The sequence below is a fragment of the Aquarana catesbeiana genome, linkage group LG03, assembly GCF_042186555.1.
Source record: "Aquarana catesbeiana isolate 2022-GZ linkage group LG03, ASM4218655v1, whole genome shotgun sequence".
Lineage (NCBI taxonomy): Eukaryota > Metazoa > Chordata > Amphibia > Anura > Ranidae > Aquarana > Aquarana catesbeiana.
In genome coordinates, this window is record NC_133326.1 from 621763673 (window position 1) to 621790246 (window position 26574).

Here is a 26574-nt window from a genome sequence, read left to right on the forward strand (position 1 = left end):
TACCATCTCCTGCCCGCAGCCTCTGACCATCTCCTGCCCGCAGCCTCTGACCATCTACTGCCCGCAGCCTCTGACCATCTCCTGCCCGCAGCCTCTGACCATCTCCTGCCCGCAGCCTCTGACCATCTCCTGTCCGCAGCCTCTGATCTATTCCTACATCATGTCTGCAGTCTCTGAGGGGGAGTCGGGAAAGGAGTCAAGAGTGGGAGCGCCGCCGGGATCATGGGGTCACGGGAGAAGTCAGACGTGTGTGGACTGTGGAGAGGAGACCATAGGAAAACCAGAACCACCAAGCTGGGGCCATCTGACTGAGCCCTGCACGATGCACCTGAGAGGAGGTCAGTGACAGCACCGCCAAGTCAGTCTAGGGGGGTTGCTGATGTAAGGGGGAGTGAATACAATAATGTAAGGGGCACTAATATAAAGGTTTCCCCCTAAATTAGTAACTCCCCTTACCTTAGTGTATTCACTCTGCGGAAGGTGGTCTCTGGTCACCAGAGTGCCCACCACATCAGAGTTCCTGGCATTCCCCTTTACATCAAAGTCTGCAGGATTGCCCCTTACAGTGCAAAGGGAAACTCAATCTGCAGACCCTAATGTAATTGGGAACTCTGATGTAAAGGGAACACAGTGGACTCTCATATAAGGTGGTCTCTGGTCACCAGCGCCTCCCCTTACATCAGAGTTCCCCCTTAGACCATGATCTGCAGCGTTCCCCTTTACATAAGAGTTCCCTTTCACTGTAAGGGGGATCCCTGCAGACTCTGATGTAAGGAGGGAACCTAGTGCTAGCTGGGTTATAGTAACCTGACCTTCATGTCAATGGAGAAATGTTTTTTTACTTTTGTTTAGCTTAAACACATTGCTAATAGCACTAGCTATATGTTTATAGTTCAAATATGTATCCTTGCACTGTTTAGCACTGAAAATAGTAATTTTAGGTACTTTTTTGCAGTGGCAGTAAAAAATGCGGATCTGCCAGTAATTTTCATGATTTTTGCCAGTAAAAAAGTGGTGCCGTTTGTAAATTTTGTCATCCTGCCAGTAAATTTCACTTCAGGGGGTTGGCAACACTGATACCATGTAACATAAAAAAAAAATTTAAAACCCACCAATTTATTCTCCAGGGCCTCTGCTTTAAAAAAATATATAATGTTTTTGGGGTTTTTTAGACATTTTCCAGCAAAAAGTGCCAGAAATGGTCTGTCTGCAGCTGAAGTGGATAAACGAAATAAACGCTGAGGGTTTTCAATCTGTAGCCATTATGGTCACTATAACCCACAGACAAGGAGAAGCTTAGACAGGGGACAAGGTGCCTCCCAGGGCGCATGCGCAGATGAAGCGCTGAAGCCAGGGCAGTGGTGGGTTATTGGAGTCCTAAGTGTGGAACCAATGGAAGAAATGCCCCGCCCACGTGCTTCGCGATTGGTGTAGGAAGAGGCAGGGTAGCAGCTTCTTCTGCTGTAATTGGCTGAGCTGAGTCTGCCGGTGGCTTGGTTGTTGATGCTTGTGGCCCGGGCAGGAAGAGGATAGAAGGCCGTGGTGAGTATAGGGAGAGCGGGGATCAGGGGGGAGCGGTTAACGGGCTTAATAATGACCGATCTGATATTCTACCATCCGGGCATACACAGAGGCTGCTGGGGGGACTAGAAGGCTCAGCATGTCCTAACAGTGTCTGGCTGGCACAGCATGCTGGGGGTTGTAGCTGGAGGCTGGCAGGGACCCCCATAGTGGGCTCACCCCTGTATACACCTCCATAGACAGCCAAAGTGACTCTGATCACCATAGATCCCAATGATCTGTACTTCACCTCTGTCTGTATCCTCATCACTGCAGCCTTTCTTCTTATCAGCATCATAAACAATCACCATCTGGTTTTATTTTATAATAATGGCACTTTCCTTTCCTGAGTCTCTGTGCTGCTGATCCCCCCGCAGCCTCTTTACAGCCACTTCCTCCTGGTTGCCTTTTAAAGAAGAATTCCGGACGTCGGCATGCTATCCATAGTCACATTGGAGCAGCTTGGATCAATTTATCTATGTATAGATCATACCGGAGCAATCACGCTGGAAATCGCTAAAGCAGACATCATTACTTCAGTGAATGAAAGAAAAAGTGTGTCACCGGCGCAAAAAATAATGCAGAAATAATTACAAAATATTTAAAATTAGATCTGCTGTGTTTAAAAAGTCCCCTACCAATATTAGGGGGTAAATCGTATGATAGGAAATGTAACTGCGCTGATCCTCAAGTACTTATAAATTATTTACCACCAAAATGGTGTCTGCAAAATGTGTACAAATAAATACAGAAAAATCTTGGTTTGAGAGCGTTTTGCAAGAAAAGCAAAATTTTTAAATAAATTTTGTCTCCATATACAAGTAGCGTCATGTCACAGCAGAGTATAGAAGAGAGGCGCCTCTAAGTGTAGCAACATGGTTACATTTAATGAAGGTATAACATATCGCTACACTTAGTTACATAGTAGGTGAGGTTGAAAAAAGACACAAGTCCAACCCATGTGTGTGATTATATGTCAGTATTGCATTATATATCCCTGTATGTTGCGGTCGTTCAGGTGCTTATCTAATAGTTTCAAGAAACTATCGATGCTCCCCGCTGAGACCACCGCCTGTGGAAGGGAAATCCATATCCTTGCCGCTCTTACAGTAAAGAACCCTCTACGTAGTTTAAGGTTAAACCTCTTTTCTTCTAAGTTTAATGAGTGGCCACGAGTCTTGTTAAACTCCCTTCTGCAAAAAAGTTTTAGAGGTGCCTCTCTTCTCTTTTATATTCTGTAGTAAGGACGAGCTCCGGCGTGTTCGCACACTCCACGTGCAGAGCCCGCCAGGAAGTCGGCACAGCGCTAATCACAGGGCTCATCCTTACTCTGGAGCTCCTGCTGGATTTGGCTTCTAATCCCCTTGTGGAGGCCTCCATTTGTGGTTGGACATTTTATGGTTATATAAGCTATCACATTGCTATAATCTTTTTATATGGACTATAAACTGAAGGACCTATGAATAAATGGTTGTGGGACGAATCATCTGAGTTTCCATTATTTTTTATGGGGAAATTTGCTTTGATATACAATTGCTTTGGATTACAAGCATGTTTCTGGAACGAATTATACTCACAATGCAAGGTTTTAATGTACAATCATCAATACTATGTAACTATATAGTGCAAAATATCAAACACCACAACATAGGTTTTTGACAATAGTCCCCAAAGTCCTCTTCACAGTTTAATCCGTGCTTTAGGAACCTTTTCACCACTTCCTGAACCACCACCTTCTGAAATGGGAACTCGCCAGAAACTAGAAAAAAAACTTCGCCTTTGGTTTATATTGGGATAGCCACTCCACTCTCATGGGTTTATCTGGCATTTTTCCAACTAGGTCGCCACTAGTTACTCCTCATATCTCCACATTAGTCTTGATATCTCATAAGAAGTAAACATCCATCATTGCGCATCATGTTTTTCTAAAATTTATTTTAAATCAATAAGGTAAACATATAAAATGTGCACTCACAATCCAGGTGCCTTTAGACCGGCACCGAGTCCTTCAAGCAGTGTGTTTTTTGGGTTAGCTCACGCCGATTCATCTTCCGGGATCAACATGCATTCCAAGCCTCGATCTGGTACAGGTTAGGACAGGAAGTGACGTCAGCGATTACCCAGAAGCCTCTATGTGTTTTGCATACATGCTTCCTGATCATGTATGTATGTGACACGCGTAGAGGCTTCTGGGTAGTTGCCAACGTCGCTTCCTGTCCTAACCTGTACCAGATCGAGGCTTGGAATGCACGCCGATCCCGGAAGAGGAAGTGGCGTGAGCTAACCCAAAAAACACACTGCTGTGTGCGCAATGGATGGATGTTTACTTCTTATGAGATATCAAGACTAATGTGGAGATGTGAGGAGTAACTAGTGGCGACCTAGTTGGAAAAATGCCAGATAAACCCATGAAAGTGGAGTGGGTATCCCAATATTAACCAAAGGCGAGGTGGTTTTTTTTTTGTTTGTTTTTTTTTTAGTTTCTGGTGAGTGCCCATTTCAGAAGGTGGTGGTTCAGGAAGTGGTGAAAAGGTTCCTAAAGCACGGATGTGAATTTGCGCACATGGGATTTAAATGATTAAACTGTGAAGAGGACTTTGGGGACTATTGTCAAAAACCTATGTTCTGGTGTTTGATATTTTGCACTATATATTGATATTTTGCACTGTATTTGTACTATTTTGTACTATTTGTACACATTTTGCAGACACCGTTTTTGTGGTAAATAATTTATAAGCACTTTAGGATCAGCGCAGTTACATTTCCTATAATATCATTACTCCAGTGACTGCCTTCCAGATCCTGTGCTGAGTGACTAGACTGAATCATTGTGAATACAGGAGGTCGGCCGCTCTGCACGGTCACCATTCAGAGAATGTTTTGCACTTTTTGAATGAATGCAAAGAACTCTCTCATTGGATGAGGTGGAGAGGCAGTCAGTGATGTCATACTTGCCACTTTGTCCAATCAGAGAATATTTCAGAAAGTGAAAAGCATTGAGCCCCAGTTCACACTTATGTGAATTCTATGCGGATCAGATGCAATCCGAAAAGCATAGATTTGCATGTCATCTAAAACAGCATTATTTCCAGTGCAGACCGTTCATATACACTATATTACAAAAAGTATTGGGACGCCTGCCTTTAAACACATATGAACTTTAATGACATCCCAGTCTTAGTCCGTAGGGTACAATATTGAGTTGGCCCACCCTTTGCAGCTATAACAGCTTCAATTCTTCTGGGAAGGCCGTCCACAAGGTTTAGGAGTGTGTCTATGGGAATGTTTGACCATTCTTCCAGAAGCGCATTCGTGTGGTCAGGCACTGATGTTGGATGAGAAGACCTGGCTCGCAGTTTTCACTCTAATTCATCTCAAAGATGTTCTATCAGGTTGAGGTTAGGACTCTGTGCAGGCCAATCATATTCCTCCACCCCAAACTCACTCATCCATGTCTTCATAGATCTTGCTTTGTGCACTGGTCCAAATCATTTGGTGGAGGGGGATTACGGTGTGGGGTTGTTTTTCAGTGGTTGGGCGTGGCCCCTTTGTTCCAGTGAAGGGAAGAATTTACCCCCTTCCTGACCAGAGCGCTTTTTGCGATTCGGCACTGCGTCGCTTTAACTGACAATTGCGCGGTCGTGCGACGTTGCACCTAGACAAAATTGACGTCCTTTTTTTCCCACAAATAGAGCTTTCTTTTAGTGGTATTTGATCACCTCTGCGGTTTTTATTTTTTGCGCTATAAACAAAAAAATAGTGACAATTTTGAAAAAAAACGCATTATTTTTTACTTTTTGCTATAATAAATATCCCCAAAAAATATTTAAAAAAACAATTTTTTTTCCTCAGTTTAGGCCGTTATGTATTCTTCTACATATTTTTGGTAAAAAAAAAATCGCAATAAGCTTTTATTAATTGGTTTGCGCAAAAGTTATAGCGTCTACAAAATAGGGGATAGATTTATGGCATTTTTATTGATAATTTTTTTTTTTTTTTTTTTTTACTAGTAATGGCAGCGATCAGCGATTTTTTTTTTTTATCATGACTGCGACATTATGGCGGACACATCGGACAATTTTGACACATTTTTGGGACCATTGGCATTAATACAGCGATCAATGCTAAAAATTGCATTGATTACTGTAAAAATGGCAATGTAGGGGTTAACCACTAGGTGGCGCTGTAGGGGTTAAGTGTGTCCTAGGGAGTGTTTCTAACTGTGGGGGAGAGGGGCCGTGTTTTACATTACACTGATCGCCGTTCCTGATCACAGGGAGCAGAGATCAGTGACAGTGTCACTAGGCAGAACGGGGAGATGCTTGTTTACATTAGCATCTCCCCGTTCTTCCTCACCGTGAGATGATCGCGGACATCGGGTCCGTGGGACTCTTGGTCACGGAGCTCCCGGCGGCACGCCCGCAAGCCGCCTCTTAAAGGGCAACGTACAGGTACGTTAATTTGCCTGTACGTGCCCTTCTGCCACAGTATATCTGCGTGAGGCGGTCGGGAAGCGGTTAAGACATCAACATACCAAGAAATTTTGGACAATTTTGGTTCAGTAGTTTTTATTAATATTTTCCATTTGTAACAGAAATAAATATACAAGTAAACAGACAGGTATATAGACAAATATTATCTGTCAAGTAATGCTAGAACATATTGCAGGTCATCTGGATATGACTACACATTGGGCACTATAATGGCATCAACATGGAAGAGTATTGGTGTTATGCGGTTTTTCTTTAGGCGTCCGCTGTGATGTGGAGGTAGGAGGATTGGCAACCATTCTGGACACCCCTATGGGTGCAAAACTGTGTCCAAGGTGATGACAACCCCACTCCTCCTTAGAGATTACACCTTAATCTTGCGATTCTGTATTTATCAAGGTGATTCAAATAATAACCAATGAACAAGAACAATAAAGTTCCCTGACCGTAACAGTGAGGTTAGGAACCTAGAGCATTGACCATTCCCGGAGAGTTAATCCAGTTCCACCACGGTTGCCACATTCTATAGGATTGATTTTCGTTTCTCACTGCTAGTATTTGTAAGTGAAGTGTACCTGGGTCGTATTGACCACGTCACTCGGTGTGGGCGGGTCTGGTTTTTTCCACTGTCTGATGATGATAAATCTTGCTGACAGTAATATATGAGTTATGATTTGTCGGGAATTTTTTAATGTCAAGGGACAATGGTGCCAGTGTAGGTCTCATGGCGATTGTCGTTTTGGGTTATTTCAGAAAGAAACTGGAATATTGCTTTCCAATAGTGTGTCAGTTTGGGGCATTTCCAGATGATATGGAGCATATCACCTCTTTGCCCACACATCCGCCAGCATTTATCTTCTATTTGTGTGTCAAATTTGGACAGTCTGTCAGGGGTAAGGTACCAACGTTGTGTCAGTTTAATTGATAGCTCCCAGAGGGTGGAGCAGCAGGTGGCCATGTATGTGGAGTTGCAGGCTTTAGCCCATTGATCCACAATGTAATTACGGTATATCCCAGATCCGATTCCCACCTAAGTAGTGGGGTTGTTTTGGTAAAGGCATTTTTATGTTGAAGAAGATTATAGAGCAATGATATCCCTTTTTGATGAGATTTAGGGGCTCTAAGAAATATCCATGCCAATTGGGGGATTTTGCAGGTCCATGTCGGGAGTGTGGTGATGCAGTGTTGGGTGTGGAGGTACAGTATAGGAAAAGGTCTGAGTTTGGCAAGTGATAATCTTTTTGTAAGTTGGGGAATGATTTGATGTTTTCCTTAATGATCAGATCATTTATGTGCATTATTCATTTCGATTTCCACGCCACATAGGATGTTGTTTTGCATTACATTTTGCAATGACTCTAATGGGGCGTACACACGGTCGGACTTTTTGGCTACAAAAGTCCGATGGACCAAATCCGGCGGACAATCTGATCGTGTGTGGGCTTCCCCGGACTTTCAGCGGACTTTTCCAGTCACAAATCTGATGGACTTTAGATTTGGAACATGCTTCAAATCTTTACGTCGTAACTCCGCCGGACCCAATAATCCGCTCGTCTGTATGCTAGTCTGACGGACAAAAACCCATGCTAGGGCAGCTATTGGCTACTGGCTATCAACTTCCTTATTTTAGTCCGGTGTACGTCATCACGTACGAATCCGTCTGAATTTTGTGTGATCGTATGTAGGCAAGTCCGTTCGTTAGAAAGTCCGCCGCAAGTCCGCCAAAAGTCCATCGAAAGTTTGTTGGACAGGCTGTCGGACTTTTGTAGCCAAAAAGTCCGACCGTGTGTATGCCCCATAAGGGTATGTGGAGAGTAGATGTAAGGGGGCATGATGAGCAACTTTTTGGAAATCGATCTCAGGCCTTGAGTGTTGCCAAGATGGTTGGGGATAGATGCGGTGGGATTTTAGCTCCGATTGTGACACAGAATAACCATGTGGATTAATTTGTCTCCTGGTATGGTAGAACGTTCTATTTTCCCCCATAATGTAGAGGGGGAAGATAGAAACCATTCTTTTATTTGTGTAAGCACTAAGGCCAAGAATTAGTCTTGAAAATCTATGTAACCAGTTCCCCCTGCCTGGCGTTGTTTAATTAATTCGTTTTGCATGGGCACATCTGTTGTTTTTTTTGTTTTTTTTTTACCTTGCCAGATATATTTTGATAGTATAGTTTGAAGTGATTTAAAGTAGCTAGCTGGAATTGGTATTGGGAGGGTCCTGAATAGATTGAGGATTTGTGGAAGATGGAACATTTCAAAAGCCGCCAGTCGCCCCATCCATGAACACTGAAAAGGCGCCAGCCTGGTGAGATCCTCTTGGAGTTTGGTACGGAGTGGTAAATAGTTGGGTTGAAACAATGATTTCCTTGAGTTAGTTATTTTTACGCCTGGATAGGTTATACTGTTTGTCCCCAAGACATAAGGAAATTGTTTAAGGCTTTCGCTAGTAGTAGTATTCACTCCTAGATTTAAGATCTATGATTTAGTTTTGTTCACTTTATAGTATGAGACTTTGCTAAACCAGGCCAGTGTCCTTTGAATTTCCGGTAGAGAAGCGACTGAGTTTGTGACCATAAGTATAACGTTATCAGCGAATAAGCTGGTTTTTATGTTCTTGGTCTGCGATAGGTATCCCTGAGAATTTTGTGTCAGATCTAATGCTTTCAACTAGAGGCTCCATTACGAGATTAAAGATTAGGGGGTAAGATGGCAATTCCTTCTGTATTTGTACTGTCCCCCCTCTACGTTGTAAAGTGCTGCGCAAACTGTTGGCACTATAAAAATCCTGTATAATAATAATAATAATGTCTAATGGCCAGGTAAAAAATGGCATTTTATTTCCATATAGAGCAACGTCATCCAATCACGTGCAAGCAGAAATGCTGTTTGTTTTAACTCACAGGTTCCTTAAAGTAATTGTAAAGGATTTTTTTTTTTTAAATAACCTGTTATACTTACTTGCTCTGTGCAAGGGTTTTGCACAGAGTGGCCCTGATCCTCCTTTTCTGGGGTCCCCCCGTGGCGCTCCTGGCTCCTCCTCTTCTTGATTGCCCCCCCCCCCGCAGAGATCCGCATTCCATGGGGGCACCCATATGGGCGTGCTCCTGAGTCCTTTTGCTGCATCCATTGACACAGACAGCAGGTCTCGACCCCGCCCCCTCAGCTCCCATGTCGCTGGATTTGATTGACAGCAGAGGGAGCCAGTGGCTCCTGCTGATATCAATTTATCCTATAAGGGTCCCGAGACAGCGGCTGACGCTGCATGTATGTGTGCTGCACTGTATTTCCTGATATGTAAACAAATTTTGCATTGTGTATGTTGCCCAATTAATCGATTATGAAAATAGTTGTCAACTATTTTCATAATCGATTAGTTGTCGATTAATTGATTAGTTGTTTCAGCCCTATACAGTATAATTGTATTAAGATTATATCCTGTGGTTTTTTGTTTTGAGTGTCTCTACAGAACATAATAGGATTGTTTTATAATGTCCAATGGTCAGGTCATGGTGCAGCCTTTATGGTGTAGTGATCATGGCTTATGGAGTGTAATAAAACTGTTGATAATGTTCACTTATTACCATGTTATGTTGTTATAAGTACTATTCTGTGCTTCAAGGGTGTGTACAGTAATAGAGTGGTGTTTTAATTGCATTCAGTGGGGACAAATTTGATATAAAATTTGGAAGACAGAGTGTGACATAGGGGACAACATCACTAAGGATAACGGTTACCACCAAAATCTATAAATAAAGTTCAGCAAACTTGGGCTTGACGGCCTGGTTTCTGGGATTTGTTCAGTTTGATCAGGACCATATCTGTAGCGATTGTAATTGAATGTTATGATCGTGTTCTGATTTATTTACACTGGTCAGGTAATGTTAGAGTTATAATATTCTCTGTCTATAAATTATAGTGGAAATGTTCTGTAATTGGGTCCTGTGTTCAGGTCAGGGTAAGTAGGAATGTTTTAGGTGGCAATCAATGGATTATTGAAGGTGGTCCTAGGCTTTGCTTTCTTCTTTCCTCTTTTCCTTTTTTTCCTTCGTTTTCTTCTTTCTTTTCCTTTTTTTTTTCCCCTTCTTTCTTCTTCCCCTTCTTACCAGTGCTTTGTATGGTCAAGCCCAGCAGGTCTGTCCACTACTTTCCACCTTAAATATCAATATAATAATTGTGTATAAAGGGATGTCACAAAAGTGTGAATTCTGTAGTTATAATTGCAGGGTGGAACTGAAAGATGATTATTTTTTTTTTTTTTTTTTTTTTTTTTTCTTTTTTGTCTTTGCAGCTTTTAAGGTGCTTTCAGAAGACATGGCAACTTACACTTGCAATGTTGTTTTACCTGCTCTCCGATCTCGGTAAGATATAAAAATTTATTTATATATATATATATATATATATATTATAATACAAAGAAGGGCAACAAAGATAATAAAGGGTCTGGAGGATCTTAGTTACGAGGAAAGGTTGCGAGCACTGAACTTATTCTCTCTGGAGAAGAGACGCTTGAGAGGGGATATGATTTCAATATACAAATACTGTACTGGTGACCCCACAATATTGATAAAACTTTTTCGTAGAAGAGAGTTTAACAAGACTCGCGGCCACTCATTAAAATTAGAAGAAAAGAGGTTTAACCTTAAACTACGTAGAGGGTTCTTTACTGTAAGAGCGGCAAGGATGTGGAATTCCCTTCCACAGGCGGTGGTCTCAGCGGGGAGCATTGATAGCTTCAAGAAACTATTAGATAAGCACCTGAATGACCGCAACATACAGGGATATACAATGTAATACTGACACATAATCACACACATAGGTTGGACTTGATGGACTGTCTTTTTTCAACCTCACCTACTATGTAACTATGAAAAGAGGGTCAACAATGCCCATTTGCAGCCTCACTATGCCCATTTTAAGCCTCACTGTGCCCATTGCATGCCTCAGTATGCCCATGTACCTTATCCGCCGTGTCAGTATTGATGCGAAGGTTAGGAAAGCCATATTACGCCGTACATTGTCCCCTCCTATTCAAAGCAGGTCTGCGCCATCCCGCCTCCTCCTCCTCCGTCACGAGGAGGAGGCGGAGCTTTGTTACATTGGCTGTGTGTGTATAAGAAGTCCGCGCCGTCCACTGTAACAAAGCACCGCCTCCTCCTCATCACGGACGGACAAGGAGGAGGAGGCAGCGGAACGGCGTAGATGGCGCAGACTTCCTATACACGCAGCCACTGTAACAAAGCTCTGCCTCCTCCTAGTCACAGACCCTTTATTATCTTTGTTGCCCTTCTTTGTACTCGCTCCATTTCCAGTACATTTTTCCTGAGGACTAGTGCCTAGAACTGGACAGCATACTCCAGGTGCGGCCGGACCAGAGTCTTGTAGAGTGGGAGAATTATCATTTTATCTCTGGAGTTGATCCCCTTTTTAATGCATGCCAATATTCTGTTTGCTTTGTTAGCAGCAGCTTGGCATTGCATGCCATTGCTGAGCCTATCATCTACTAGGACCCCCAGGTCCTTTTCCATCCTAGATTCCCCCAGAGGTTCTCCCCCCAGTGTATAGATTGCATTCATATTTTTGCCACCCAAATGCATTATTTTACATTTTTCTACATTGAACCTCATTTGCCATGTAGTCGCCCACCCCATTAATTTGTTCAGATCTTTTGGAAAGGTTTCCACATCCAGCGGAGAAGTTATTGCCCTGCTTAGCTTAGTATCGTCTGCAAATACAGAGATTTAACTATTTATCCCATCCTCCAGGTCTTTTATGAACAAATTAAATAGGATTGGTCCCAGCACAGAACCCTGGGGAACCCCACTACCCACCCCTGACCATTCTGAGTACTCCCCACTCCACTTACAGTAGCTGCTGCATTCTCACCCTAGGCTTATACTCGAGTCAATACGTTTTCTCGTTTTTTTTTGTGGTAAAATTAGATGCCTCTTCTTATATTTATATAATTTTTTTTTTTTTTTTTTTCAGCCAGTGAATGGCTTTCATGTAAAAGTGATCCTTCGTGGCTTTTGCAGCCACCCAAACACTTTTACAGGGATCACAAGGGGGCACTCCCTCCTGCCACCATTCCCTGGCTCCCTAGTTTGACCAGGGATCCTGGGACCAATGTAAGTACAGGGGGTCCCCTAGTTACAAACATCCGACTTACAAACGACTCCTACTTACAAACGGAGGCAGACAACAGGAAGTGAGAGGAAATCTACCCCTAGGAAGGGAAATTCTCTCCTGTAAGAGCTATTTTGGGGAAAAGGTACCTCCACTGATGCTTTATCACCAATGCTTGTTTCCACAACAACCCAAAATTTTCAAAATCCAATTGTCATTGGGACAGAAAGTGAGGTGAAATCTTCTGAACAGGGGCACACACAGCAAAACAAATGTTACAGGGGTGTTAACCCTTCCCTATGCTATCCAAAAAGCTTAAAAATAGTTTTTTTGGCTGGAGCTACACTTAAAAAATGTACCTGTTCCGACTTACAAACAGATTCGACTTAAGAACAAACCTATAGTCCCTAACTTGTTTGTAACCCGGGGACCCCCTGTAGTTGGGTCAGCTGCCCACAGAGAAGATGGACAAATGAAGCCTGAAGTAACGAGGATATTATCACTGCTGGTTTAGCGCTGTGTTTCCCTGGGAGGTACAGCCAGAAAATCAGACGATCAAACAGATCTGTTTGATCAGCTGGCTTGGAGGGCAGAGAAGGGATCTAATAGACTCCTGATCTCTCCATAAAGAGTACCTGTCCCTGCGCAAAGCTATCACAAGGAGTGTTAAGTGTATTTTTTTTTTCTCCTGAAAGTTTGCACAAATATCACGTGACATAAAAAATTGCAATAACCACAATATTTATTCTCCAGGCCTCTGCTTTTAGAAAATATTTAAAACTTGGTGAATCTAAGTATTTAAAAAGAATAAAAAAACGCTGATTTTAACATTTATGTGAAAAATGTTAAAAATTGCCCAAGATGGCAAGTGGTTGCGCAGGTACCAGCATTTACAAAATGCTGGTTCAGAGACAACATCATCAAAGAGCAAGAGGTGAATGCTGATCCTGGTTGGTGTCTGAACAAAGATGGCTCCTTTAGGAGGAAGAAGCAGATGAAGGCAATTCAGGGGAAGATCTGTTTCTGAGATATACTGAAAGTATTACATAGAAGGCTGAACCCTGCTAGGCTCAATTTGCATACAACATGGGCACATAAAATAACACCTTTTGTAATTTTATGGGAAAAAAGTTAATGTCTTTTTCTGTTAGGATAATTTTTACATATGCTTTGTAATATTCCAAATCTCTATAGAAAATGCCTGGGCTCAACTGTTTAATTCAATCTACTTTAAAATCCTGGGCTCAACTGTGTGATCTATTTTTTAAATTCTTGGTTCAACTGTTTTTTTAAATCCTGGTTTCAACTGTGCAATCTGTTTTTAAATCCTTGGCTCAACTGTTAGATCTATCTTTAAAGGCTAAGTTTTAAGGAATTTTTTTCCCCATTCATCTTTCAGGACAGCACCATAGAGAGACACTGGCTCCTCCCCTCTCAGGAAACACTGCCTTTCAATTCAACATTTAAACCTCATCGGCCCCTCAGTTCAGGTGTTTTCTCCGGTGGGGAGACACTGCTTGGAAGCCGTGGCTAAACAGTCAGAGGCTGAAGCCAAAATAGTTCTGAGAAGGAGGGGCAGTCGGGTCTCTCTATCTCTCTCGCTCATTCTTGCATTTGCAGTCAGGTAAAGGCTGGGGAGCCGCTATTACCTGTTTTTAAAACTGCGGTATTGCGCGCCTCAGCTTCTCTTGAGGAAGGAGGACAGCTGAGGAGGTCCGTGTTTCTTCTGCCCAGGGGGGCGCTGTGGGAAGTGCACCAATTCTCTCCTGCCTGTTAGGCAGCCAGCATGTGAAGCTCTATGGCCGGGTCGGATGATGGGCAACGCCAGTTCCGGCGAGGGCGGGCACTTCTGATGATCCCGCGTCTTCCGGTTCCGGACACGGGGAAAGAAAACGGACCGAGCGTTCGGCTGGTGCGACCCCTTTGCTTTGCTGTAGAGTCAGCTGTCGGGGAACGATCGATCACCATCCTCAGCGGACATGTAGGAGGCAGAGGTCTCTCGAACTGCTCCAGGAGACAATTGCACCAGCCATGTTAAGGTAAATGGAACCCTGGGGTGGTGTTCCCTTACCTATTCCTGATAGCTTCACAGGTGTTCTCCCCTCACTGGTTGGGGGGAAGGGGAGTGTGTCTGGGACACTGGTGGTGGTTGGTCCTGGGGGGCACTCCTGGTGGTGCACTGGTAGGATTGGGCATTTATGGTGACTCTTTCTTTTTCAGAAAGCCACAGAGAAAAGCAAGTCGCCTCGTGGTTCAAAGAAAAAATGTCCTTCTTGTAGAGTTAGCATGGGGGAATCCTGGACCAAGGCACTCTGCAAGGAGTGCATTGATGGATTAGTCAGGGAGCAGGCAGCAGAACAGGATACGGATCTTGCTGCATCCGTCAAGGAGCTTTCTAGCACCTTTCAGTCCTTTTAAAGCACTCTTTCCTAGCTTCCAGTTGCCGCAAGCCCAGATCAATCCTTTACCAGTGCAGCAGAGTGTTGCACCTAGCCCAGTGGCTACTCCCTCTGTTAGTGGAGAGACCAGGGGGCTCCAGAGAGGAAATTGAGGAGGAGCCAGACAGCGCCGCTTCAGATTCCCAAGGGGAGTCGGATGCGAAGGAGGTGGATGGGGAATCCACAAAAACCTCTCGTTTATAAACTTTCCCTTGACGAAGTGGAGGATCTCTTGGGAGCTATCCACACCACTTTGGGGATACAGGAGGAAAAGAAGGCATTATCGCTCAAAAAACAAAAAAGGAAGGATTTCCCAGTCCATGATGTCTTGGTCGAGGCCATAAAGAATGAATGGAAAGATCCTGAGAGGAAACCTTTCTTTTCAAGGGCTTTGAAGCGAAGGTTTCCCTTTGCAGAGGGGAAGTCTCTAGTCTGGAATAAATCTCCTAAACTAGATGCTGCCTTTTCCCAGGTTCATAGACATACGGATCTGGCTTTCGAGGACATGGGGGTTCTCTCAGACCCCATGGACAGAAGGATGGACTCTCTCTTGAAGTCCTGGGATTCGTCGCAGGGAAACCTTAAGCCTGCCATGGCGGTCACAGTAGTGGCCCGCAACATGGAATATTGGCTCGCTCAAATCAAAGCACACATTGAGGCAGGGACGCCAAAAGAATCTATCTTGTCTTCCTTTCCCATGCTACTTAAGGGGGTAGCATATATTGTGGACGCTTCAGCTGAATCAGTGCGCATGTCCGCAAGGTCTTCAGCCCTCACTAATTCAGCTCGAAGGGCCTTATGGCTTAAGACGTGGCAGGGAGACAGCGCGTCTAAAGTTAAACTCTGTGGAATTTTACTCGCAGGGGATCTTTTGTTTGGACCAGGGTTAGAGGCCGTTTTGGATCGGCCGGCCGATAAGAAAAAAGCTTTTCCTGTTAAAAAGAAATTTGGGGAGCAGGCTAAAAAAGTCTCGCCCTCAGAGAAAGTTTGAAGCCCCAAAAGCAGAGCGGCAGAAAAAGGCTTGGGGGCAAAGGGCGTGGAGGGGCGATTTTTCGCCCTCCTGAACAGCCCAAGAAAACCCGATGACTGGGTAACCACGATGGGAAGAAGATTGGGGGCCTTCCTTCCACAGTGGGAGATGATCACCTCCAACCAGTTTGTGTTAGGGATCATAAGAAGAGGTTACCGGCTGGAGTTCTCAGAACCTCCTCCACACAGACTGCTTGTCACCGAACTGCCAAGGTACGCAGAAAAATCATCAGCTCTTCTATTCTCCCTACAAGAGTTGGAGGAACAAGAGATGGTGGTAAGGGTTCCTGTAGAGGAGACAGGCAGAGGCTTTTACTCCCACGTCTTTGTGGTCCGCAAGCCTTCGGGAAAGTTCAGGCTTATCATGAACCTAAAGCCTCTGAATGTCTCAATTACTTACAGGAAATTTCGGATGGATTTGGTCTACTCGAAGGCACTTCTTCCCTCGAATTGCTTTATGGCGTCGATAGACCTGGAAGACGCTTATCTGCACATTCCAATCGCAGAAAGTTATCAGAGGTTTTTCAGACTAGCGGTAAAAACCAGGGAAGGAACGTTTCATCTACAGTTCAAAGCACTCCCCTTTGGACTATCCTCTTCCCCCCCACATCTTCACCAAAGTGATGGTGGAGGTCCTGGCTTTCTTGCGGCTCAGAGGCATCTCTGTAGTTGCATACCTAGACGATCTACTTAGTTTGCCCCTTCCCCGGAGCAGTTGTCCCAGGATCTTCAGGTAGCAAGAGACAGCCTAGAAAATTTGGGGTGGCTCTTGAACCTGAAAAAATCCAGTCTGGTTCCATCCCAAAAGGTCACCTTCCTGGGCTATATATTGGATTTGACAAAGCAAAAAGTGTTCCTTCCAGTAGAAAAGATCCAGAAGGTGGACAGAGCAATGTTATTGCTCCAGGGCAGCTGTCAGATCTCAGTAAGAAAAGCGATGTCAGCATTGGGCCTTCTGACTTCCACGCTCCCTGCAGTTCAGTGGGCAGGGCTGCATTTTCGCCCTCTTCAACTGTTTATCCTGAGGGTCTGGGACCACAGTCCAGGGCCTCTGGACTCCTTAATATCCATGCTGAGTCAGGTCAAGAGGTCCCTCTGGTGTTGGAGAAAAGGGTCCAATCTCTCACAGGGCCTGGAGTGAGTTCTTCCAGTCTCCAGGACGGTCACAACTGATGCGAGCGTCACAGGTTGGGGAGCACACCTAGATTCCAGGATGGTGCAAGGTACCTGTAGGAGAGAAGACGCAAAGAAAAAGAAAGCAATAGAGTTAGCTCTCTGAGCTTTTCAGGGAGAACTCCTGGGCCAGCACGTGAGGGTCCATTCGGACAACTCATCAGCAGTGGCCTATATCAACAGGCAAGGGGGTACCTGGAGCAGATCCTTGTGGGTTCTGGCAGAATCCATCCTCAGGTGGGCCGAATAGAGCATTCTCTCCCTTTCGGCAGTACATTTGAAGGGGGAACAAAACCAAGTAGCAGATTTCCTCAGCAGAAAGATGCTGAGGGAAGGCGACTGGGTCTTGAAGGCGAATACAAAAGCTTGTCTGTTCTTTTCCCTAAACAGATGGGACGGAGCAGCTGGGGTGGATGCACTATCTCAGAGTCTCAGAGCTGGCGTTTCTCAAAGTGTTATGCACCCCCCCCCCCCCCCCTCCTGTACTGATTCCAGCAGTTCTGAGAAAACTTCGGTGTCGGAAGACACAACCCTCATTCTGATCGCACCACACTGGCCAAGGAGGCCGTGGTTCTCCATCTTGATGGAGTATTAGAGTTTCTTCAGGCAGGAGCTGACAAAAGATTAGTCCTTAGCACCTTGAAGGGACAAGTGTCAGCACTAAGCGTGTTCCTGTAAAAGCCGCTAGCTATGGATTCTTGGGTAGCTAGGTTTCTTTCTCGTGCATCACGGGACACAGAGCCTCAGTAATTACTGATGGGGTTATATAGGGTATCATAGGTGATTGGACACTGGCACACCCTAAACAGGAAGTTCAACCCCCTATATAATCCCTCCCCTTACAGGGATACCTCAGTTTTTTCGCCAGTGTCTTAGGTGTTGGTCACATGTAAAGATGTGCTGTACTGAGCTCCAAACGGAATATCCTATATCCTATACTGGGGCAAGCCAGGCGAACCGGATCCATTTCAAAGTGTCCTTTCTAGGCCGAATTGGATGGTACCCAGGCCTCGTGTCCGAAGAAATGAGGTTTTACCTGTAACGCTTCTCTTTTTAGAGAGCTGGACCCCGCATTTCAGAATTTGGTTTTTCTAGCCTTATTCTTGGCGGGTGCTTTACAGGCCCAGAACTGCGGATCCCCCTATCCATAGGGGGCCCTAGTCTCTGAAGGTTTTCCAAACGGAGCCCACCGTGAGAGATGAAGATTGGTCTGTATAACAGAACCCTGCAGCTGGATAAGGTAAGGGAGATTCCACAGAATTTTTTTAATTCTAGTAGGTTTCTCTTTTAAGTAAATGTATGCTATGCCTATTGTCGCCACCGGGGGCTGCCAAGAGCACATACCTTCACATGCTTGATTGTCTCAGTGTTCACGCTGCACAGCTCCTCCAGCCGAGCTCCAGGTAGGATGGGATGGGGGGCTCTTCCTGCAGGGATATTCCCCTCAAGATTAGGGGGGGGGCCACGGTGGTCTGAAAGGCGGTAGTATACCGCACTGCTGCCGCCACCGCCGCCATTACTATTTGGCAGATCCCATCATCTGCCGGCTCTCTCCTTCCTCCTCCACCCCGGCCTCCCCTCCAAGCTTGTCCTGGAGGGTCGGCTCGCGCGGGAAAGCGCACATTTTTTGAAAAAAATCGAGGGGGGGCGGGAGGTGTGGTCGGAGGAGGAGGGGGGGAGCGTTAGCGCGACGTCCGGCGTGCTTAGACGCCCACATCGCCGGCTGCTCAGGCTATAAGAAGCACACTTTTTCAGGTGCACACAGCCTATGGAGGGACACAGAGCTGACGGTCGCATGCAAGGTGGGACACAGGCATTCTCCTAGGCAGCATTTACTTAGAAACATCTGACTGGGCATTGGTAGCAGCGGCAGTTGCTGAACTACATCGCTCAGCAGTCAGTGTTCCATTTGTGTGATACCTCCACCTTGTTTGCTTTGCACTATGGGTAGAAGAGGTACAAATACCCCAAAAATCAGAGGCTCTAGGGGATCTCCCTCAGGCTCTGAGGACCCCCCTTCTGCAGCGCCTTCCCCCCCCTGAAGGACCTGGGATGGCTGGCCAGGGAGAGCCGTCGGGGTCAGGGGCTGCATCTGCTTCTGGCACTTCAGCCCCTGTATATATTACGCAGGAGGTTTTTTCCTCAACCAATAATGGACTAGAGGAAAGATTAATGGCCTTAATCGCATCTTCACTCAGTGGAAGAAAACGCACTAGGTCTTCCTCTGTTACCCAGGACCCTCAGGCAGAGAAACTCTGGGGGGGAAAAAGGAGAAGAATCCCTTTCAGAGGATTGGGATGGGACTGATGATCCCTCCTCTGAGGAATCAAGTAGAGAAGGGCCCTCTTCAGCTTCTCAGGATGAGAAGGTCTTAGTACAGATCCTTGCTGGATTGGTCCGCTCCACATTTAAATTACCCGTATCTGAGTCAGTTAAAGAACCCTCTTCTTCTTGGGGTTCACTGAAGCCTCCTCAAACACATGCTTTTCCTGTTCATAATTTACTAGAAAAGCTCATTTATTCTGAGTGGGATTACCCAGATAAACGTTTTTTTCCACCTAAAAAGTTTTCAACACTTTATCCTATGGAAGAAAAGTTTACAAAGATGTGGGGGATACCAGCTGTTGACACCGCCATTTCCTCCGTAAATAAAAGTCTGACTTGTCCTGTTGACAATGCTCAGGGATCCAGTTGATAAAAAAAATGGAATCCCTGTTGAAAGATATTTTCTCCTTAGCAGGTTCAGTAGCTCAACCTGCAGTGGCAGCGATCGGAGTCTGTCAATACTTAAGAGACCATGTTAAGCAGGTCCTCAAAGTTCTACCTTAACAGCAGGCCCAGGGGTTGGCTAACCTTCCAGCGGCCTTGTGTTTTGCTGTTGACGCCATCAGAGATTCTATCATCCAAACCTCTCGTCTTTCACTTGGGTTGGTGCATATGCGTAGAATCTTATGGTTGAAAAATTGGTCAGCCGAAGGCCCATGTAAGAAGCTTCTGACTGGATTTCCATTTCGTGGTGCAAGGCTGTTTGGAGAGGATTTGGACAATTATATCCAAAAGATCTCTGGTGGGAAAAGCACTCTCTTACCTGTTAAAAAAAGGAGTAAGCGTCCCTCTTTCAAACATGCTCTTTCCCCAGTGCCAGGAGCATCAGCCTCCGGGCAGTCGCGACGGCCTCCTCCGCCAGGGTCTAGAAATACATTTCAGAGTCGACCCCAGGGACAAAAGAAGTCCTGGGGGAAGAAGCCTACTAGACAAGATGCTAAAGCCTCTTTATGAAGGAGCGCCCCCGCTCGCTCTGGTGGGGGGGGGGGGGAAGACTGCTACGGTTCTCAAAGCTCTGGCAGGGGGATTTCCAGGACAGATGGGTAATCTCCACGGTAACTCTAGGTTACAAACTGGAGTTCCAAGAATTCCCCTCTCCTTGTTTCCTCAGATCAAATGTCCCCAGAGATCCAGAGAAAAGGCAGTCGCTCCTTCTAGCATTAGAGCGACTGTTGTCGCAAAAAGTCATCGTGGTGGTTCCCACAAAAGATCAAGGATTGGGATTTTATTCCAACCTTTTTACGGTTCAAAAACCAAATGGAGATGTCAGACCCATCCTGGATCTAAATAGATTCCTACGGATTCGATCCTTTCGCATGGAATCAATCCGGTCAGTAGTCTCCATCCTACAGGGAGGAGAATTTCTGGCATCAATAGACATCAGAGATGCGTATCTGCATGTACCCATTTTTCCTGCTCATCAAAAGTACTTGCGCTTCGAGATAGAAGGATGCCATTTTCAGTTTGTGGCACTGCCTTTCGGGCTAGCCACTGCACCTCGAGTGTTTACAAAGATCTTGGCTCCTCCTCTTGCCAGATTAAGGGCTCAGGGTATAACTGTCATAGCATACCTAGACGACCTGCTCTTGATAGACCGGTCGGTAGCCTGTTTGAGCGGGAACTTGATGACCACAGTCAATTACCTGGAACACCTAGGTTGGATTCTCAACCTAGAAAAGTCTTTCTTAAAACCAGTAAGAAGATTAGAGTATTTGGGCCTGGTCATAGATACAAGCCAAGAGAAGGTATTTTTACCTCAGGCAAAGATCAGTGCCTTAAGAGAGCTGATTCTGGTAGTCGGGACCAAAAAGGGTCCTTCTGTCCGTCTTTGTATGAGGCTGCTGGGAAAGATGGTAGCTTCATTCGAAGCAGTTCCCTATGCTCGGTTTCATTCAAGACTACTGCAACACAGTATCCTGTCTGCTTGGAACAAGAAGGTTCAGGCATTAGACTTTCCAATGCACCTGTCTCGTGCAGTGCATCAGAGCCTCAGTTGGTGGTTAATACCCAAAAGCCTGCAGAAAGGAAAATCCTTTTTACCGGTTACCTGGACGGTGGTAACAACGGATGCCAGTCTTCTGGGTTGGGGAGCAGTTCTGGAACAGTCTGCAGTCCAAGGGGAATGGTCCGAAATTGAGAGGACCTTACTCAACAACATTCTGGAGATCCGTGCGGCATATCTAGCCCTAAAGGCCTGGACCCTCAGGCTACAGGGTTTCCCTGTCAGGATCCAGTCCGACAATGCCACAGCAGTGGCTTATATCAATCATCAAGGAGGCACCAGGAGTCGGGCAGCTCAGAGAGAAGTGAACCAGATTTTAGTCTGGGCAGAGAAGCAGGTGCCATGCATATCGGCAGTCTTCATTCCAGGGATAGAGAACTAGCAGGCGGACTATTTGAGTCGCCAGCGGTTAGTCCCAGGGGAATGGTCTCTTCTCCCCGACGTCTTTTGGGCCATATGCCAAAGATGGGGGGATTCCAGATGTAGATCTCTTTGCATCCAGATTCAACAAAAAGATCGACAAGTTTGTGGCAAGAACAAAGGATCCTCTTGCATGCGGGACAGATGCGTTGGTGATTCCATGGCATCGGTTCTCACTGATTTATGCATTCCCTCCTATTCTGCTACTACCACGACTCCTTCGCAGGATCAGGCAGGAAAAGAAGTCGGTACTTCTGGTGGCCCCAGCTTGGCCCAGGAGAGCTTAATTGGCTTCTGTCCAAAATTGGCCCTAGTATATCAATGTTAGGGACCTTGGATTGTGGGCTCCTTGAGGGTAGGGACCGATGTGATTGTGTGATATGTGTGGAGCGCTGCATAAAAAAAAATTGACAACGCTATATGGGTACCTTAAATTAAAAAAAAAAAAAAAAAAGAAATAGGGATAATTGTAGACACGCGCACACACACTTGCTCAGGTTGAACTTGATGGACTGGTGTCTTTATTCAACCTTACTAACTATGTAACCATGTAACTATGTAGCTTGGTATGCGGAAATAGTAAGGATGACAGTAGGTTCCCCGTGGACCCTACCGTCACGTCCAGACCTGTTGTCCAGTGTTCCATCCTGCCTTACAAATGCTAAATTTGACAGTTTGGCTATTGAAACCCACGTTCTGAAGAGTCGTGGGCTTTCGGGTCCTGTGATCTCTACCTTAATCAATGCAAGGAAGCCAGAGTGATTTATCATAGAGTCTGGAAAGCTTATGTATCCTGGTGTGAATCCAGGGGTTGGCATCCCAGAAAATATGTAATAGGTAGAATTCTTGACTTTCTACAAATGGGATTAGAAATGAAGCTGGCCTTGAGTACCATCAAGGGCCAGGTCTCGGCCTTATCAGTATTATTTCAACAGCCACTTGCTTCACATTCTTTGGTCCGGTTAAGGCGCCCCTAAACCCCTGGGACTTGACTTTGGTTCTGTCAGTTTTACAGAAACAGCCTTTTGAACCAATATGTCAAATTCCCTTGGTCTTGTTGACAAGAAAGGTAATTTTTCTGGTAGCCATTTCTTCTGCTAGAAGAGTATCAGAATTAGCAGCTCTTTCCTGTAAAGAGCCTTATTTAATCATACACAAGGATAGAGTGTTATTGCGCCCTCATCCTAGCTTTCTACCGAAAGTGGTTTCAGATTTTCATCTAAACCAAGATATTGTTCTGTCCTTCCTTTTTTCCAGATTCCTGTTCCAAGGAAGAAAGGTCACTAGATTCTTTGGATGTAGTAAGGGCAGTCAAGGCTTATCTGGAAGCAACTGCTCAAATTCGCAAAACAGATGTTTTGTTCGTACTGCCAGAAGGTCCCAATAGAGGACAGGCAGCGTCAAAATCTACCATTTCTAAATGGATTCGACAAATGATTATTCAAGCTTACGGTTTGAAACAGAAAATTCCTCCTTTTCAAATCAAGGCACACTCCACAAGGGCTATTCGTGCTTCTTGGGTAGTGCATCACCAGGCCTCTATGGCTCAAATCTGCAAGGCCGCAACCTGGTCTTCAGCCCATACATTCACCAAATTTTATCAGGTGGATGTGGGAAGGCATGAGGATATCGCCTTTGGGCGTAGTGTGCTGCAGGCAGCAGTACGAGGTCCTCAGGTCTGATTACACCCTACGTTGTGTGGTCCCCTCCCCTCAAATAGCATTGCTCTGGGACGTCCCATCAGTAATTACTGAGGCTCTGTGTCCCGTGATGTACGAGAAAGAAAATAGGATTTTCTTTCTCGTACATCATGGGACACAGAGCCTCAGTAATTACTGATGGGTATCACTAGGTGATTGGACACTGGTCACACCCTAAACAGGAAGTTCAACCCCCTATATAATCCCTCCCCTTGCAGGGATACCTCAGTTTTTTTAGCCAGTGTCTTAGGTGTTGGACGTGTAAAGATGTCCTGTGCTGAGCTCCAAAGGGAATATCCTATACTGGGGCAAGCCAGGCGAACCGGATCCATTTCAAAGTGTCCTTTTTAGGCCGAATTGGATGGTACCCGGGCCTCGTGTCCGAAGAAACAAGGTTTTACCTGTAATGCTTCCTCTTTTTAGAGAGCTGGACCCCGCATTTCAGAAAATGGTTTTTCTAGCCTTATTTCTGGCCGGGTGCTTTACAGGCCCAGAACTGTGGATCCCCCTATCCGTAGGGGGGCCCAGTCCCTGAAGGTTTTCCAAACGGAGCCCACCGTGAGAGGTGAAGATTGGGTCTGTATAACCGAACCCTGCGGCTGGATAAGGTAAGGGAGATTCCACAGAATTTTCTAATTCTAGTAGGTTTCTCCTTTAAGGTAAATGCATGCTATGCCTATTGTCGCCACCGGGGGCTGCCAAGGGCACATACCTTCTCATGCTGATGTCTGTCTCAGTGTTTCACGCTGCACAAGCTCCTCCAGCCGAGCTCCAGGTAGGATGGGATGGGGGGTTCTCCTCTGGATATTCCCCCCAGAATAGGGGGAGCCGCAGGTGGTCTGTGAGGCGGTAGTATACTGCACTATCGCTGCCGCCGCCATTGCCACGTGCAGGCCCCATCACTACCGGCCTCTCTCCTTCCTTCCCCATCCCCAGCCTTTCCTCCACGCTTGTCCAGGAGGGTCGGCTCGCGCGGGAAGTGCACGTTTTTTTAAAAACGGGGGGGGGGGGGGGGCGGTAGAGTGGGGGGGGGCGGAGCGTCAGCGAGGCGTCCAGCGCGCTCAGACGCCCACATTGCCGGCTGCAAGGCTATAAGAGGCACACTTTACAGGTGCACACAGCCTTTGGAGGGACACAGAGCTGATGGTCGCATGTAAGGTGGGACACAGGCATTCTCCTAGGCAGCATTTACTAAGGAAACACTAGACTGGGCATTTGGTAGCAGGGCTTTTGCCGGACTACATCGCTCAGCAGTCAGTGTTCATTTTGTGATACCTCCACCTTGTTGCTTTGCACTATTGGTAGAAGAGGTTCAAATACCCCAAGAACTAGAGGCTCTAGGGGATCTCCTTCAGGTTCTGAGGACCCCCTTTCTGCAGCATCTCCCCCCCCCCCCCGAGGGGCCAGGGACAGCTAGCCAGGGAGAGCCATTGGGGTCAGGGGCTACACCTGCTTCTGGCACTTCAGCCCCTGTATACATTACACAGGAGGTTTTTTCCTCAACCATTAATGGTTTAGAGGAAAGATTAATGGCCTTAATTGCATCTTCACTCAGTAGAAGAAAATGCACTAGGTCTTCCTCTGTTTCCCAGGACCCTCAGGCAGAGGAGCTCTGGGATAGAGGAGAAGAATCCCTTTCAGAGGATCGGGATGGGACAGATGATTCCTCTTCTGAGGAATCGGGTGGAGAGGGACCCTCTTCGACTTCCCAGGAGGAGAAGGTGTTAGTACAGATCCTTGCTGGATTGGTCCGCTCCACATTTAGGTTGCCCGTATCTGATTCAGTTAAAGAACCCTCTTCTTCTTTGGGGTCACTGAAACCTCCTCAAACAGCACATGCTTTTCCTGTTCATAATTTACTTGAAAAGCTCATTTATTCTGAGTGGGATCACACAGATAAACGTTTTTTTCCGCCGAAAAAGTTTTCAACACTTTATCCTATGGAAGAAAAGTTTATCAAAATGTGGGGAATACCGGCCGTTGACGCCGCCATTTCCTCCGTAAATAAAAATCTTGACTTATCCTGTGGATAAAAAGATGGAGTCCCTGTTGAAGAATGTTTTCTCCTTAGCAGGTTCAGTGGCCCAACCTGCAGTAGCAGTGATTGGAGTCTGTCAATACTTAAGAGACCATGTTAAGCAGGTCATCAAAGTTCTGAACAGCAGGCCCAGGGGTTGGCTAACCTTCCAGCGGCCTTATGTTTTGTTGTTGACGCCATCAGAGATTCTATCATCCAAACCTCTCGTCTTTCACTTGGGTTGGTGCATATGCGTAGAATCTTATGGTTGAGAAATTGGTCAGCTGAAGCACCATGTAAGAAGCTTCTGGCTGGGTTTCTATTTCGTGGTGCAAGGTTGTTTGGAGAAGACTTGGACAACTACATCCAAAGGATCTCTTGTGGGAAAAGCACTCTCTTACCTGTTAAGAAAAAGAGTAAGCGTCCCTCTTTCAAACGGACTCTTTCCCCAGTGCCAGGGGCATCAGCCTCCAGGCAGTCACGACGGCCTCCTCCGTCTGGGTCAAGAAACAAGAGTCAACCCCAGGGACAAAAGAAGTCCTGGGGGAAGAAGTCTACTAGACAAGACACTAAGGCCTCTTCATTAAGGGGCGCCCCCGCTCGCTCGAGTGGGGGGAAGACTGCTACAGTTCTCAAAGCTCTGGCAGGAGGACTTCCAGGACAGATGGGTAATCTCCACGGTAACCTTAGGGTACAAACTGGAGTTCCAAAAATTTCCCTCTCCTTGTTTCCTCAGATCAAATGTCCCCAGGGATCCAGAGAAGAAGCAGTCGCTCCTTCTAGCATTAGAGCGGCTTTTGTCGCAAGAGGTCATTATGGTGGTTCCCACGAAGGATCAAGGATTGGGCTTCTATTCCAACCTTTTTGCGGTCCAAAAGCCAAATGGGGTTGTCAGACCCATTCTAGATCTAAGGGATGTGAATCGTTTCCTAAGGATTCGGTCCTTCCGCATGGAATCAATTCGAACAGTAGTCTCCATTCTGCAGGGAGGAGAATTTCTGGCATTGATAGATATCAGAGATGCATATCTGCATGTGCCCATTTTTCCTGCTCATCAGAAGTTTCTGCGCTTCGAGATAGGAGGGTGCCATTTCCAGTTTGTGGCTCTGCCTTTTGGGATTGTCACTGCACCTCGAGTGTTTACAAAGATCTTGGCTCCTCCTCTGGCCAGATTAAGGGCCCAAGGTATAACTATCATAGCATACCTAGACGACCTTCTCTTGATAGACCGGTCGGTAGCCCCTTTGAACGGGAACTTGAGGACCACAGTCAAGTATCTGGAACACCTAGGTTGG

General features: G+C 45.9%; 1 protein-coding gene across 2 annotated transcripts in view; it reads left to right on the forward strand.

Moving 5' to 3' along the window:
* The first annotated feature begins 1416 nt into the window (after positions 1–1416).
* Positions 1417–26574, forward strand: part of LETM2 (leucine zipper and EF-hand containing transmembrane protein 2) — a 65713-nt gene continuing 40555 nt past the window's right edge. For both annotated transcript variants that reach the window (XR_012243015.1, XM_073622343.1), the window contains exons 1-2: positions 1417–1542; positions 10341–10410. Coding sequence is in view for 1 of the 2 variants with exons in the window: in XM_073622343.1 (XP_073478444.1) it covers positions 10364–10410 (47 nt within the window). In the remaining variant the exon portion in view is untranslated. The remainder of the gene's footprint in view (positions 1543–10340; positions 10411–26574) is intronic.